Source organism: Artemia sp. Qi Xiang Cuo, chromosome 8 (assembly GCF_049724085.1).
Source record: "Artemia sp. Qi Xiang Cuo chromosome 8, ASM4972408v1, whole genome shotgun sequence".
In the NCBI taxonomy this organism is placed as follows: Eukaryota; Metazoa; Arthropoda; class Branchiopoda; order Anostraca; family Artemiidae; genus Artemia; species Artemia sp. Qi Xiang Cuo.
Genome location: NC_142801.1, coordinates 53,519,726 through 53,536,464, shown reverse-complemented (window position 1 = coordinate 53,536,464; position 16,739 = coordinate 53,519,726). Strand labels below are relative to the sequence as shown.

Below are 16,739 nucleotides of genomic sequence, written 5' to 3'. Positions count from 1 at the left end.
TTTATTTAATTCTTTAAGTTTAACAACATCAGTGTTAGTACATACTTTATGATTTGAAGTGACCATCGGCTGTTAAACCATGGTCATCTGTGTTGAATGTGTTTGCAACTTTTGCTGTTTGGTTTGCCTCCTTTTGGTTTCTGTTATACATTAAGGCTAAGAAACATCTATTTTCATACTTATCACCGACAGCGTAGAGACAGTGTACTTGTAAGTAAACTCGTACTGTATGTCCAAAAACGGAGGAGCTAGATGGCTTTGGTAAATATTACTTATGACCTCTTATGTGCGTTTGAGGCGAGGAAAAATTCGTTTACGGAACCAAATAACAGTTACCATCAAATAAAACAAATGGTAGGTTTATGTTTTGGGGCAAATTAACAAATAACTAGCTTGTATAGGAAATTTTAATAGTAACACGATTGATTGTGTGTCGGGAAATAGTGAATAAAGTTGGATTTAAGCAGAAACGGCGCATTTTGATATCGGCTTCAAGGAGCTTGTCATTATTTTTTTCGAATAAAAATTCTTCTCAGGACGTATCACTTTAAAACATTCTAGAACAAAGTATAATCAATCGCGAAAAATTTTAAAAAGGAAGAAAAATTGGCTAAGCCAACCAACGCTTGCTGAAATTAAATAAAAAAAACAAGTTTTTTCTACTGAAAGTAAGGAGCAACATTAAAACTTAAAACGAACAGAAATTATTACGTATATGAAGAGGGTTTGCCCCCTTTTCAATACCTCTCTCTTTACGCTAAAGTATTTTTAGTACTTTCAAAATAGCTATATATTCTCAATAAACGGCCTTTGTGATTGAGGGGTCATTCTTAAAGAATTGGAACAAAATTCGAAGTTTAGCGTAAAGAACGAAGTATTGACGAGGGGGCGAATCTCCTCATATACGTAATAATTTCTGTTCGTTTTCAATTCCCCCAGTGCATATTTTCCCCTGACAAGTTCACTCCCTGAAAACCCCCCTCCCCATGGAAAATTCCTCCTTGGAAAACCCCCATCAAAAAATTTGCCCCCCCCCACTCGAAAATGTATGCACACATCCGAATCACAAATACTATGGGCAAACAATGAGCACATTTTATAACTTAAAGACTTCCTCTGCAGCTGTGGGGGGGGGCCATATTATAGCCAAAGGCATAGCCTAGTTATTGGGCCTTTTAACTATGATGAACAAAATGGCTCAAAATTTGATTTCAAAATTTTGATCGGACAATTTTGGGAAAAGGGGGGTGGGGGAGGGGGCCTAGTTGCCCACCAATTTTTTTGGTCACTTAAAAAGGCAATAGAACTTTTAATTTCCGTTAAAATGAGCCCTCTCCCGATATTTTAGGACCACTGGATCGATACGATCACCCCTGGGAAAAAACAAACAAAAAAACAATAAACAAACAAAAAACACGCATCCATGATCTTTCTTCTGGCAAAAAATACAAAATTCCACATTTTTGCAGATAGGAGCTTGAAACCTACACAGTAGGGTTCTCTGATACGCTGAATCTTATGGTGTGGTTTTGTTAAGATCATTGAACTTTTAGGGGCAGTTTTCCCCTTTTTTCGAAAATCGGGAATTTTTTTTTTCGTTACCATGAACTGTTTGAAACTTTAGGTTGGCCAGGCAATGTAAATTAGTATTTAGTTAATTTATGCTAATGCTGTTGATAGTCACCTGAGCCTTTTGCAAATTGTCGGTAAGCAAAATACTATCTTAAAAATGTCAGTACATTTATAAATGTTTAGACAATATTTGGAACCCTTCAAGTGTTGATTACGATGTCCATGTTTACGACCCTGACGTCTGATGTAAAGTTATGAGCTATCGTCCAGCACTAAACGAAATTCCTGTCTCTTGTAAAGTTCTTATGCGTGTTTTATTGCTTTTCGAAGTAATTTTCTTTTTCAATGGTTTTTGCTCAGTTTCATTTCATATTTTGACTTGACTATAATGTTTAGTGTGGACACGGTGCGTAGCAGTTTTTTTTTTTTTTGTAATTGCGTTGAATAATTTTTTAATTCCGTTGAATAATTTTTTATACTAAATCTTCTTCCTCTATATTTAATTATTTGTTGATCTTCAGTTCATGATTTCGTCTTTTAATTTTTTTTTTCTTTACAGAGTTCAGGTGGGGATCTCATTTCATCTAGCGTAATAGTTGAACCTAGTTCTAGTGCCTCAGTTAGTGTCTCTGACTTATCACCTCCTGAAGAAAAGCCTCCAATACCTGGAGGCTGGATACCAATACCAGAGGCTGGAGGCCAGGAAAACAATAATGCACAATTAAATACTGTCATTGAAAGTGTGACTCCTGATGATTCTGAACCAGTTGTTAGTAATTCAGGTGAAACTATTCAAGTTAAAACAGAGCCGGAGCAGGAGAGAGATGTGCTGCGAGAGGCTATTAAAGAAATTGAGATTGAAGCCAAGAAGAAAGAGAATAAAAATCGAAAGAAGCGTGCTCCAACCCCAACAGAGCTTATTGCCGGTAGTGCCAATGAAGAAATAACAAACTCAGAAAGTAACAATAATTTACTCCAAGTGCCTCAGACAGTAAGAACAGTGTCTCCTTTAATTATTAGTACTGCTGGAATGGTTCATGTGACCAAAGTGTCTGAAAAGCATGGTAAATTACGGGAGGTTGACGATTCACCGAGTAAGAAGGAGTCAAAGAAGAGGGGTAGACCTCCAAAAAGCTCAAAAACAGCATCACCCGTTAATGGAAGCAATTATGACTCTGAACATTCTAGTGGAAGTGATACTGAATCTAATGCAAAGAAGAAGAAGAAGCTTATATCAGATAAACAAAGGTTTGTCACATGCTCCATATTATATAGCCTATAAAAACATGCAGACTAGTAGTATCTCTTTAATTGGCTTTAAAAAAAAAATTAATAGGCTATGTTTAGTTCTCAGGGGCTTAGCTACAGTATTTTGTTTGGGGGGGGGGGGCAAAAGGGGGTGCTATTGAAGTAGATGCTATCCAAACGGTAGTGAAGAAAGCTACTATTTAACAAACACGCTACTTGGTGAATTTAAAAATATGACGCAATATTTTATAAACAATAAACACGTTAAACAGTCATAAATATAAGTGCTAGTGCCTGGCTTTTACTAAAATTATCAGCAATAAGCTGATGCAGACAACTGTTGTATAGCGTAAACAAACTTTCGGGTAGGTGAAGGTAAATGCCGTATACACTCGGCTTTTTCAGCCAGATTCACAACTAATGCTGTAATATTCCCCCTCCATTTTTCCCAACCCCTACGCCCAGCACAGGATGCTCAATCTCTCAACTGAAACAAGCTCTATTCTAATAGCCCCAGATATCGTGCTATTCTTTTTCTCGTAATTTAGGATGGATTTTGACTCTTTGAGATTTAATTTGTTATACTAAACTTTTAATATACGTGATTTATTGAAATATTATTTATGATTTTGTATTAAATTGATTTGTTTATGGATTTGTCGATTCATATTGATAAATAACATTGATATCAGCAGGTCAAATGAAGCCGAAACAAAAATCATAGGCAGCGCAATAGCGTTGTCTAAGTAAAGATACAGGATAAGTCAAAATATTACCACAGATTGTGCGACATTATTTATATATTTTCCACATTAAATAGTGACCGCATTTCAAATTTGATAGCATTTGAAAAATTCTTGGCATCATTGCGGCAGAAACCGTTAATTAATTAAACATTGCGAGGGATGCCAATTGGAAGGGAAAACTGACTCCTAGAGTTTGAAAATTACCTTTCCCTTCGCATCTTTGCTTAAAAAAAAACCAATTCTGTAAAAGATACGCAAAAGTTTTTCTTGTGTAATTCATGGTATGGGGGGTATAAATTTCTGGAGGGGGGTTACACTGAATATCGTTTTTATGTCTATAATTCACTTCACAAGCAAAGCTCTGTCTACTAGTGCTGCATGATAACACTGATAACCTTTGAAAAAGAGAATGGGTTGGTACCGCTTATATGTGCACACAAAATTTCTAAATTTTGAGAAAAATATTTTGTTGAAATTTACTTTATTTTATTCTCAGCAGACATTTTGTACAGCATGCTGATGCAGAGAAAAATGTCCCACAAGCAGCCTGGTGCTGGCGTTGTGTGAAATCTTCTTAGCACATTTATTTCAATTTTTTTGGAGCTGGTTAAAAGAAATATTTAGAAAAGCGAAAACAGTGGGAAGTCAGCATAATATTGTACATAGAGGCAGTCATACATTTGTGGGTTAGTTTGTGAATCCAAAACGTAAGGAATAGGACGTTATCAGTGCTTATTAGGCACTTCAATGACAAATAAGAGAATCGAAGTTTTAATTAAATACTGGAAATAAAAATTAATACAAATAAATGATTCCTGGGGCGCATCCCCCTCTACCAAATTCTATGACCAAACTACAACCGATTTGACCTATCTAGTTATAGTACGAATATCATTGTAAAATCTCATTTTTTTTCACTAATCTTATTTTCTTTTTCAATGATTTTTTTTTCATTCAGGTAATTTACATCTACCTTCATATTCTTCAATGTTTCCATTTCTATCGTATTTGCTGATGTAGAGGGTGTATTCATTTCCAGTTTTGAACGTTTTAAAACAAGATAATCTAATCTTGAACTTGTAGATTTTAGGAAGTAAAAGCACCTTAAATATCAGGTAAAAAATTGACCTGAGCAAATGTGGCGAAACAGGAAGCACAGAACATTTTTCAATTTTGCCATTAACTAGGCTCACATTTTTACTTGATGATAAGGTTGAAAAGGCAGTATATTTGGAAAAATATTAATGTGGAACATATTATGAAGTGTAATGGACCCCTATATCTCTAGTTTTCCTTATGTTAAAAATGAGCATGGATTAATTAAAAAAAATATGTGCTCAAAGTAAAGAGCAAATTTTACACTTAAAACGAGTAACAATTTTAAAGCTACTTAATAAATTATAGTTTTTCCAAATTATTGGAGGGGGGCACCCCCCCTCCCCTCAACGCCACTGCTGTTTGCTCTAAAACGCTTTTGTGCTCAGGTTTTGCGATGGATGTTATTACACCCTAAATATTTGCTCCTACTCTTTTCCAATGGGAGTTTTATCAGTGTTTGCAGTATAAATATGAAATGCAATCAATATATTAATAAAGTTTCAATTACTGAAAAATTGGTTGAGCACAAAGATACCGTATTAGCAGTTTTACAAACAACACCGCTATGAGGTAATTGAAGCGGACTGAAGATAATATCAAAGAATATAAGTAACTTACAAGAGTGGGGAACTGACGCTAGTATCGACCAAAAACCTCATCGCCATCTAGCGTTTGGCGACACGCGGTATTTTTTTTACTGTAATAATAAGAATAATTAATTTAATTTGTGTAGATGGTAAAATTAGTGTAATAATAAGTGTCTAATATCAGTTACTGGCAGAAAATCAATTACAAAGCTTTAAAAAATGCCAAGTATCGTCAAACGCTAGATGGTGTTAAAGGTTTTTTGTCGACATTAGCGTCAGTTTCCACTGTTATAAGCTACCCATACTCTTTGGATAGTACAATGTCACGTGAATAACAGAACAAGTAAACAAACGACTACACTGCGCTTCTACAGAATTTAAGGAGACGTTTTGCAAAATGATGGCTATTCAAAGGGAGGCCATTTCGTAGTTAAACTTTTGCCTTCAAAATGTATTCTTTACCATCACTGGGACCCAACAAAAGTTAGTATTTTCACCTCTTGCCTTTCTTAAGGGGCTTAATTGTATCTCCATGAACACTTTACCATTCACTTGTTTTAATTTAGTGTGTATTTTACTGGAATGTTACCTTATATCCTGTTTTATTGGATGTTTAATCGTGTTTAATCACGACGTGGCCCACCCTTGGTTAATCCTTGGATATTGTTGTCTTTTTGACTCCTTTGTTTTTTGACCCTTTATCTGCAGTCCTGTGGTGTGCCAGCGTAACAATGTGAGGTTTAACAAGGTAAATTCACCAAAATACCAAGGAGGGGATAAAATTATTTTCAAAATGGGTGGGGGGGGGGGGGGGTAAAAAGTGTTTTCTAGGTAAAATTAATATTACAACGCAAAACAACAGTTTTGCCACCATTCAATAGCCAGCATTCAGCTTTATCTATCTACTGAAGGATGGATAGAAAATCGGCTGAAAATGGGTACTTTGAATACGTCATATACATAAGAAAATTTTCAGGTTTTTAAAGCAAGTTTAGATTATTTTCTAAGAAAAAATCTGAGTAGCATAATTATTCTTTGTTGTGGGGGGGGGGGTGTAAGTAATGGGCCTTTGTGTCCTGAGTCTTAGATCAGTTTGCTAAGATTGCCCATAATGATAATGATATATATAATATATCAATGTTCTGGCTCGGTCACTGGAAAGATCTGAAACTAGTGAATCTATATTGTCCTTTCAGTGCAACCTACAGTTGTTAATCGCATTTTTTCCCAGGTTTTGTAAACAATTTTGTTTTATGGATCGCAATAATTTTCTGTTATATTTACAAATATTTACTGAACACATTCCATGTTTTTCATCTCTAATTGATTAAATTTGTCAACTATTCTCGCACTTCTATATTATGATTAATTTAAGCAGTTTTATTGTATAAGATTGACTGTAGTGTCATAGGTTTTTGAACATAAGGATACTTAAAGCTGGAGTGGTTTTCTGAGTTTTTGTTTAGTTTGAAAATTTTCTAAATTATCTTTAGGCTTTCATATACACACATATACAGGATAAAAGTGAGAAAAACTCTCAGCTAAGGCTGGCCTTTAGAGCCCTCCCCTGTCCAAACAATTCCCTAATACCTAAAGCCCTCCTCATCCCCTTGTTTTGGGAAGGGTGGAGCATCTCTATATTGGACTAGTTCAAAGATTTCTTTTCTCTGTTCCAAAATTTGTGTATTAATGTGTATGTTTGGGTTTTGACACTCCATTCCAGGAGAAATTCTCTAACAGAGGGAGGGGGAGGTCACACAAGCACCTATATGCACATGTATCAGTTCCCATAACGTTTTGGCCATGGGCTTATGCACTTACAATAATATAGTCATTTTTAAACTTGTTGGTCCGTCTTGAAGATCATGAAAGAGAATTTAGCACTAAACTATTGATACTACAGAAGCTAAGCGTATTAAAGTGAAACTTTCAAGGAATATTTAGGCGGATGTTGAAATAAATCGAAACGACCTATGATCATGTAAGATGTCAAAAGGTTAACAACACAATATCACAATTATTAAGTTAGATCTTTCAGGATAAGTTGTGGGGGGTTTTAAACTACCCACAATACACTATGTGTATACTTTTAATACTACTTATACGGTTACTGTAACTAATGACACTAACGGCGTTAAGTTGAAACTCTTAGGGGATGTTTTAGGGGGAGTTTCAATTAACTATGCTTGCAGGTATTAAAAGAGCTTATAAGTAATATCATAGGCACCGCTGCTTTGTTGGATAGGTCAACCCCTAATAGTACAGTAATAATACGGAAAAAAAATGACCGAACCAGGAAGAAATTGATAAAGTAATGCTTTCTTCAACGGAGAAAATCTTCGAATAATATGCATACCAAGAACTTGGTGGAATAGCATTATTACTTACATAGAATCGTCTGCTTTACTTGAATTAATTACATTCCTCCATTCTTTAGGCGAAGATGGAAAGTCAAGCCCTCGGTATCGGACACTTTTTAGTTACTTCTTAAATTCTAATTTAGTTTTCGGTTTAATAAGTAAAACATTACTAGACCTAGGCCGACCACATTCTGTCCAAACTTTTAGCCATAACTTTATTTTCACAGGTCTTAAGGTTAGGGTCAAGTGACCAAAGAGGCTTTTGAGTATTCTTTCAGATTCTCTTTACTGGGACAGAAATTTTTTCAGCTTCTGTCATAGCGGAGAGGATAGAATGATAATATCGGTCTATTTCATATTAAGCATAAATAAAACTCTGCTACACTGCAAAAGCTGATACGGATCATAAACCGTGCTTAGAAGTGCGGTCAATGCTGTAAGGTAAACAGAAAAATTTGCATTATTCCAATCAGGCTTATAAAACAATTTAGAACGTACACCACGACTTTTAGAAATACTCTCAGCACAAACAAAATGCTTTGATAAACAAAAAGACAGCGGAAGGTGATCAAGATCTTGCTCGTCAAAATGAACTGTAACTGGCGAGCAGACAAGAGCTGCAGAACAAATAACGTGATCAGTGCCTGGTTTACTACCTGAATGGTGAATATACGTATAATCATGGGACTTACGAACAATTTTATAAGCCGGGAGAGAATCAAAAAGCTGACCATTCCTTACATTATCAGAAACCAGATCGGTATTAAAATCACCAGCAATAACAAAATGCAACCCGTTATCCGATATCTTTTGAATAAAAGTTTTAAGACTATTACAAGCAGAAGAGAAATTCTGAAGTGAGCGAATGGAACGATCATTATATGGCAGATACACATTAATTAATACAATATTAATTTAGTGTATTAATTAATACACTCGCACCAGAAATATTTTTCTTAAAAACACAAGCTAAGCCACCAGAAGGGCGGCCACACGTAATTTTAGCTGGACGCACAAGAACAACGTGATCACTGCTTCGTCTCAGAAAGTTTTCGCTAAAGTCGGTCAGTAAATGTTCTTGGAGACGAACAACGTCGTAATTAACACACAGATCATCAATAAAAAAGTCCTTGCCTCTCATTCCATTAATATTAAATGAGACTATACTTATGTCCGGATTCATTTCTGAGAATAGACCTTATCAGTGATCTTCTTAATCACAGGGCATCGTAGGCTGTAAGAAGGATGAGATCCTCCACAATTGGCACATTTCGGAGATTCCGTACAACGATCACTGTTCGTAGATAAATGAGGTCCAGCACAACGAGCGCACTTAGGAGTACTACTAGTACATGCACTTTCCGAGTGCCCAGGGGAACGACACTTGAAGCAACACTTTGGCAATTGCTTGAACTCATAAACACGGAAGTTTTCATACCTAATCTTCACACCGTTTCGCAGAAATGATTCTTTGGAAATCGCGTCTGCAAATTAAAGCTTACCGATTTGCTTGTTCCAAATCGACTAGACCCGAGTATACCGAACTGGTCCGTAGCATTTCAAGCTCAAAATCAGAGAGGGACTTCTCGAATAACACCAGAGTGATTTTAAGATAAAACTTTCACACTAGAACCAGGTAGAGCTTCCTTTGCTGATTTGCAAAAATCTTCAGCTACAGATTTCTCAATATTCACCGTCCGCCGCTTTTTAGTCGCTCGCACTCTGGACATCAGCTGATGACCAGAAATTGAGTCTATTACTGATTTTCGCTTTAGGGGGTCACCCTGCTCAGGCGGGGGATCGGAGATTAAAATTGTAGTATGCGTATCACACGCAATAGGTTGGCTAATCACAGGTATTTGACGAAAATTTCAGATTGTACGAATCAATCTTGGCAGAAACTAGCGAAATCGCTTGCTCAAGGCTCGTAATCTGGGCTGTGACGTGTATAAACGCTGTTGCAGTGATAACAGGGACTTCTGTTGGCCTTTTGATGACAAAACAAGGGAGCTGTTTTCCATCGGCATCACATTTCTTCATTAAGTCCATAATGTCTTGCAGGTGACTGAGAATTGCACTAGTGCCCCTTCTGACAGGGATGGTAGCAAAGTATCATTCGTTCCCAGTCTACAGCCAGGTTCAGATTTGGCTAAGGAACACGGTTGATCCCCTAAACTGGGGATGGAATCTTCAAGGCAACGAAATTTTAGAGCCAAAAATGACGGATCTCCCCGCTGCTCTTCCTCATCTTCTAAAGACAGTGAAGTGTTCTTGCCGAGCTCATGGTTGCGACAGTAAGAGATGCTCCTGCAAGAAAAATGGCCTGGAATGCACCACAGCTTATCGAGTATGTAGAGGAGTTTCCTGCAACAACGCGAAGTGTCAAGAAGATGAATTTTCTGAGGATGAGCTTTAAGCCTGTGATTTAATTTTCCCTGTGATTTTTGTTCCTTTGATCAATTAGATGTGTATTTTTCTTACGTTTTATTACAAATAATTTTTACCGCGTCGCGTTTTATGGTGATGTATGTGAAGTGGTTTTGACTTAGAATTCATGTGAAGATCAAGGGTTTTGGGGAAGGTGGAGGAGGTTGGGTATTAAAAATATCTTGAAGTATATAAGAAAACCTAGCTTTTCAAATCAAAACCTATCTAGAAACTTCTATCGAACGCTTGTTCTTCTTTTTTTTTTTTCCTAAAACGTTAAAATTTGTTCATTTTTGTTCAAAAACAGAGTATTTCTGATTTTATTTTTTGACATTTCGGAGAAACTAACTTCAGATAAAAACGGCGAAACAAACACATTTCGCAACGAGTTAGAGATGGGGATTTTGGATATAATGTTCAGCGATTTTTTCTGGTCTGGATAGTGAAGAAAGCATTACTTTATCAATTTGTTCCTCGTCAAACCTTATTATTCTTGTACTATATACTGGCTGAGCATGAGAAAGAAGAATAAAGGACAAAGAAGAAAAATGAGGGAATCCACAGTCATAAAAAAATGCTAATATTTTAAAGAAAATGCTAACATTGACTTCCGTTCGACCGTCCTTAATGCAAAAAGGAGAATGAAACGTAGATAAAGGTTCAAGGGACAATATAAAAAGAAAGACATTAAAGAAAGCGTAAAAGACAGGATGGAGTTCTTATCTTCTATGTTCATATTTTTTACTTTTTTATTAGTCTTTTCGTATTGTCTCTAGGACTTTTATATATATGTTTTATTCTTTTGTGTCCACTGAGGACAGCTCAGTGGAGGTCTCGGCCAAACAATGAGCATCTTTCTGTTTTTTAAGCGGCTGTGAATAATCTTGTTTTCTTCATTTTCTCGTTTTGTTACGATGTATTTTATTGCCTGTAATTTTATAACTTGTAAACGTTTAGTACAGTTTCGTAGCTTTTTCAGAAGGAGTAGCTACAAGTGGTTTTACACAGGCTTTGATAAATGGCGACACTGAATGTCACACACTGATATAAACATGTTGAAGTTAAATCCGAGTTCCCGTTCGCTGCAGCTCTTTTACTAATTGAGCTGTGAGTTATGCCATGCTTCTTCCAAGGGGAGTAACAGAAGTGCCACAAGTCATTTTATTTATTTATATTTGATACATCCTCTAAACCTAAACTATAATGGTAGCTTATTAAAGGCTTACTCTCTGGAAAAAGGGGTAATTACTCTGTTTCTAATTAATTATTTAATAAATTCAGCCAATTGTGGAAAAATCCAAGAAATTATAAGCTTTTTTATGTAATTAATTTAAAAGACTTTTCCCACAAAATAAATTTTCAAAGAAAGCAAAGAACTCCATTGAACAACAAGGGGGAAAATATAGTCAAATAATCAACCAAGCGTAAAACTACCACAAATAGGCATCAACGAATAAAGAACCCAAAAACGAACAGAAATTAAAAAAAATAACCGAGTCAAACTCAAAACGACCGGAAATTAACATGAGTAGGGCTCACAACCCCCATGCTTTCTCAATGCCGGAACATAATTTACACTTTACTGATAATTTCTTTTTTTTAATGTTTTCAATTTTATAACTTTAATAAATCAGTAATTATAGACTTTAAGGAACAGAGCTGTGAGCCTGACTCATGTTAAATTCCGCTCGTTTTGAGTTTGACTCGGTTATTTATTGTAATTTCTGTTCGTTTTGGGTTTCGTTTATTTGTTGATGCTAATTTGCGGTAGTTTTGTGCTTGATAGATTATTTTTAGAGAAACATTTTCAACAGTTTTTAACAACACATACCCTTTTGAAAATCTTGCCCTAATAGTATTTTTAATTTAGTGTTATACCTCCTCTGGTTGACCTGAAAAATAAAAATTAATACCATTCCCAAATAGTTATATATATGCTCTTTGAAAGCCTGGATACACTTACACACTTTTGACTTAGTTAACTTTTAAGAGCAGAAGTCATAATAGAAGTAGCCCCGAAAGTTTGAACTTAATGCCCTCAGTCGTTCTTTGGCCATTGCTGAGATGTCTTATTGGCAACCAGCATACACACAGGGCGTTTTGTTGTAATTTTAAAGCATCATTTAGTTTTTAAGCATAATGGGCAAATTGTATAACTGTTATAGTACAGGAATAATAAGGTTTGACCAGGAACAAATTGATAAAGTAATGCTTTCATCACTGTCCAGACCAGAAAAAATCGCTGAACAAAATATCCAAAGTCCCCATCTCTAACTCGTTTTGAATTATTTTTTTTTTTTTTCGCTGTTTTTGTTTAGTAATTTTGAATTTTTTGGGAAAAAATGAAATATCACGAAACCGGTGTTTGATATGTCTTTCTGTATCAGATTTAAAAGCTGAAACGATATCTGATATTAGTTTCTCCGAAATGTCCAAAAAAAAATCAGAAACATTCTGTTTTTGAGCAAAAATGAACAAATTTTAACGTTTTAGGTAAAAAAAAAAACAAGTGTTCGATAGAAATTTCTAGATCAGTTTTGAGTTGACAAACTAGGTTTTCTGAGATACTTCAAGATCTTTTTAATACCCATCCTCCCCACCCTTCCCCAAAAACCTTGCTCTTCGCAGGAATTTTATATCAAAACCAATACACCTACAACACGATAAAAAAATGACGGGGTAAAAATTATTTGTAATAAAACGTAAGAAAAATACACATCTGATTGATCAAAGGAACAAAAATCAGAGGGAAAATTAAATGACAGGCTTAAAGCTCATCCTCAGAAAATTCATCTTCTTGACACTTCGCGTTGTTGCACGAAACTCCTCTACATACTCGACAAGCTGTGGTGCATTCCAGGCCATTTTTCTTACAGGAGCATCTCTCACTGTCGCAACCATCAGCTAGGCAAGAACACTTCACTGTCTTTAGAAGATGAGGAGGAGCAGCGGGGAGATCCGTCATATTTGGCTCTGAAACTTCGTTGCCTTGAAGATTCCATCCCCAGCTTAGGGGGTCAACCGTGTTCCCTAGCCAAATCTGAACCTGGCTGTAGACTCGGAACGAATGATACTTTGCTGCCATCATAGTCGGATGCAGCTCTTGTGGGTGTACGAATGAGGTGGCAGACCCTGGCAATTATAGAGTATCAGCAAAGCTTTCTCTCCAGCCGCAGCTATCTCATCATGAGATGCAGATTTTTTGGTAAACAGGGTACCGGCGTCTCTGGAACTCGAGCTGGATAACAATAGCTGAAGAGCTTTTCTTTTTCCGATGCCATATAGGTGCGATGTTGTGTCGCAACCCAGTATGGCGTGACAGAACGGCATCAGCAGGCAAACTTCTGATCCTAGCTTGTCTTTTATCTGACAAACATCCCAAGCTGATCATTCACTTCCAAATTTCGCTTCCGGTGAGAAGTAAACTCGATTTGAACTCGTGTCTACATGACAGATGAGGAGGATGAGAACATCCGTGTCATCAGCAACCACAATGGTGTCGCTATGGAGTGCAGTTTCCATAGCCTTCTTCACTATTGTCTAGATCAGCATCTCCTTCAGAGTGGTATACATCGCAACCGCTGGCTGCCAGAGCGTTTCCAAGAATCTTCAGAAAAAGCGATTTGTTCTCCCTGCATGAAAGAAATTCCTCTTTCTTCGTGCAAAGATTCATGTCTTCGGTAAATAACACTTCGCGGCCGACAGATCCAGTTCGAAGCAAATGGGTTGCATCTTTGATTGACGCGCCACCGTCGTATCCGTCGAAGACGACAACTGCACGAGGATACTTTTTTTCGACGTAATGAATGTACGAAGACATGATAGCCTTATATGTGGAAGTGACCTTCCACGGGATCCGATGGAGAAGGGCACCCCCGTCGAAGACGAAGCTGGTAATTCCCACCGGTCTTGGAGACTGAGCATCAAACCCACATGACTGATAGACTGCTTTTGCTTAGTTGGGCTTGTTGGCCTTTTGGATGAATCAGTTTCTTTCGAAAAGAGCAGGAGGAATGGTACAGAGCTCAAACTTGAAATAATCTTCCTTGAGACTAGACCTCTGAGCAATGATAGACCTCTGGGCAGATTCGGCTTCGTCAACATTAAAGCCTGGAGATGAAGTTACTCCATTTGCAACGTTTCTCAGTTGTACATTGCCTTTGAATGGGAATGACACTTCGAAGAAATCTACCAACTTTGCGGTATCTTCACAGTCACGGGTTTGTCTGTTCAGACCCAAGTCGCGATGCTGCTCGCTTGTAGAGTAGCAGATATTCGTCAGGTTCTGCACCAACAGGTTGGCCTCAAGGCACGCCGGCCTCGATAGGACCCAAATTGCGCTCTGTTCTTCAGTCATGCCACCACCACCAGTGAGTCCTCCCGATTTCTTTAGGCTTCGCATGTACTCTTGTTCAATAACTAAGTCTGCTGAGAGGCTGGCCAAGCGCCGATCCGACCTTCTAATCGCGTGTCCTTGCTCACTGAACATCTGAAACATTTTTGGTTGACGACTGGGAAGTTTAGTCATCTCTTGGATGTACAACCAGACAGATTTCACGTATAGGTTGTGCCCAGATGCGGCTAGGTAGGGAAGCATTTCTGCTCCAACCTGCAAATGCAGGTCCCATAGGCCCAGTTTCTCGGCACGTATAAGCATGAGAAGCTTTTCAACCATGTCAAGGTACTGCAGCCAGAGCTTTGCTGTTCGGTGATCTCATATGTCTTCAATCTTCTGTTTGATAATACTTTCCAGTAGTCCCAGCTCTGGTGCTTCGTCAAACCTGAATGAGATTCTTTGTACGATCTGGAGCGGAGATAACTTTCTATTTGCATAAGACTGCAGCTCGGTTGCCACAAGATGGCGTTGAGAACGTGTGTGAAAGTAATCACACTAGCTTGAAAATATCTGGATGTATACTGAAAAAAGACAAACGAACGGACAAAAAAAGAGATACAATGGTTATCACTTAGTTTTTTTGGCCAAAAATAGCGAAATTTTGCTATTTTTTTACTAAAAATGGATTTTTTCCTTTCATTTGACGTTTGTAAGAAAAACTAACGTCAGAAACGGTTTCTGCTCTCAATTTTGATACAGATAGAATCATCGACCACTCATTTCGTGACACTTCATTTTTTCATGAAAAATAAGAACTAATGTAACAAAAATAGCGGAAAAAAAAACAACAAATTTCGCAACGGGTTAGAGATGGGGATTTTGGATATGTTGTTCAGCGCTTTTTTCTGGGTCCGGATGGTGAAGAAAGCATTACTTTATCAATTTTATCCTGGTTCGGGCATATTTTTTTTCGTATTATTGCTGTACTAATAGTCTCGGAAATTGTTTATGATAGAATTGTACAGTGATATTATACATTCCCATGGGATTTGACTGGAACACATCATGCGAAATTGTCAGTGTGCTAACATTTTGTAGTGATAGTTTAACTAAGACTAATTACCATCGTATGGTACAAAAACAGTAAAAGGACAAAGACAGTACAGTAAAGACATATGGTTCAAAGACAGTAAATACAATAAAAAACAGTGTATAAGTTCACCATTTATATTACCTTCTAGCGATCCGCTGACGAATGGCCTTCATACTGCTCCTCATATGCTTGGAAACCACCTGAATTCGAGCAATAAATTCAGTCAACTGATGATGGATAGTCTTAAGGATGATGTTGATACAAGAAATGAAGAGCAACTAATTCCTACCGGTACTACCTCGTCCGCTCCTGTTCCTAATGGCGTCACAGCCCCTGTTGGGGCTCCACTAGTTGGTGTACCTCTTCCAGGAAAAGTGAGTCTTTTTATTATTCCATGTGTTAAACCCTACTAAGCATAAAAGGCATATCTCGAGTTGTGCTCATATTTTGTTAATCTAGTGGCTATATTGTTGAGTAGGTAACCAGAAGACTGAAAAGTGATTCCAGTTGCTAAATCAACACAGAGCCGTCCTTGAGTTATGAATCCTGTATACTTAGCAGCGTTCTTCCTGTTTGCGGTTTGGTGAAAATGTGTCTGGTGTTCGTATTAATTTTCATATTTTTCTTCATTTGATTTTGATTTTCTAACCACAGACAATTTGAGACAATTTGCTGTCTTTTCATTTTGCGGCTTTTTCAAAGATATTGCATAACTAAAGTGAACCCGATTTCTAAAAACGATACCGGCTAGGCTAAGCTTAAAACTTGGTTTTCTTTTTTAAGGTTTTTGAATTGTTGTAATCCATTGTTTAAATATATAAAAATATTTTTTGAATTACCAGCCGCCGGGCCTCGGGCACTCGGCAGGCTTCCATATATAGATTCTCATTGTCGCTTGTCGTCTAACCGCAGACAATTTGCTGTCTTTTCATACTGAATCTTTTCAAAAATATTCGATTATTAACGAAAGTCCGATATCTAACAACGATATCTACTAAGCTTCAAACTTTTTTTTTTAAGCTTTTGAATTGTTGTAGTCCCTTGTTAAAATATGTACAGTGTGTATGTATATTAAACTATTTTGTATTTTTAGTTTTTGTAGGGGTTGGGGTCTATTTTTCCATTAAAAGATATTGAGAAGTCTGCCAACCTTATGACTAAATTGAAATCCCGATCTCGGTTAGAAATAATGTACTAACCTAGGGGGAAAAAATGCACAGAGATGTTTAACAATATTTGCAATTTTAATTCATGAGAGACTTTGTCTCCTTT

The 16,739-nt window shown here is 36.9% G+C and overlaps 1 protein-coding gene across 3 annotated transcripts in view; it reads left to right on the top strand.

The window, feature by feature from the left end:
• Alh (coiled coil domain containing protein Alhambra) overlaps positions 1-16,739 on the top strand; it is a 68,064-nt gene that overhangs the window by 38,124 nt on the left and 13,201 nt on the right. For all 3 annotated transcript variants that reach the window (XM_089093014.1, XM_089093013.1, XM_089093012.1), the window contains 2 exons: positions 2,132-2,820; positions 15,616-15,841. In XM_089093014.1, the coding sequence (XP_088949140.1) occupies positions 2,132-2,820; positions 15,616-15,841 (915 nt within the window). The remainder of the gene's footprint in view (positions 1-2,131; positions 2,821-15,615; positions 15,842-16,739) is intronic.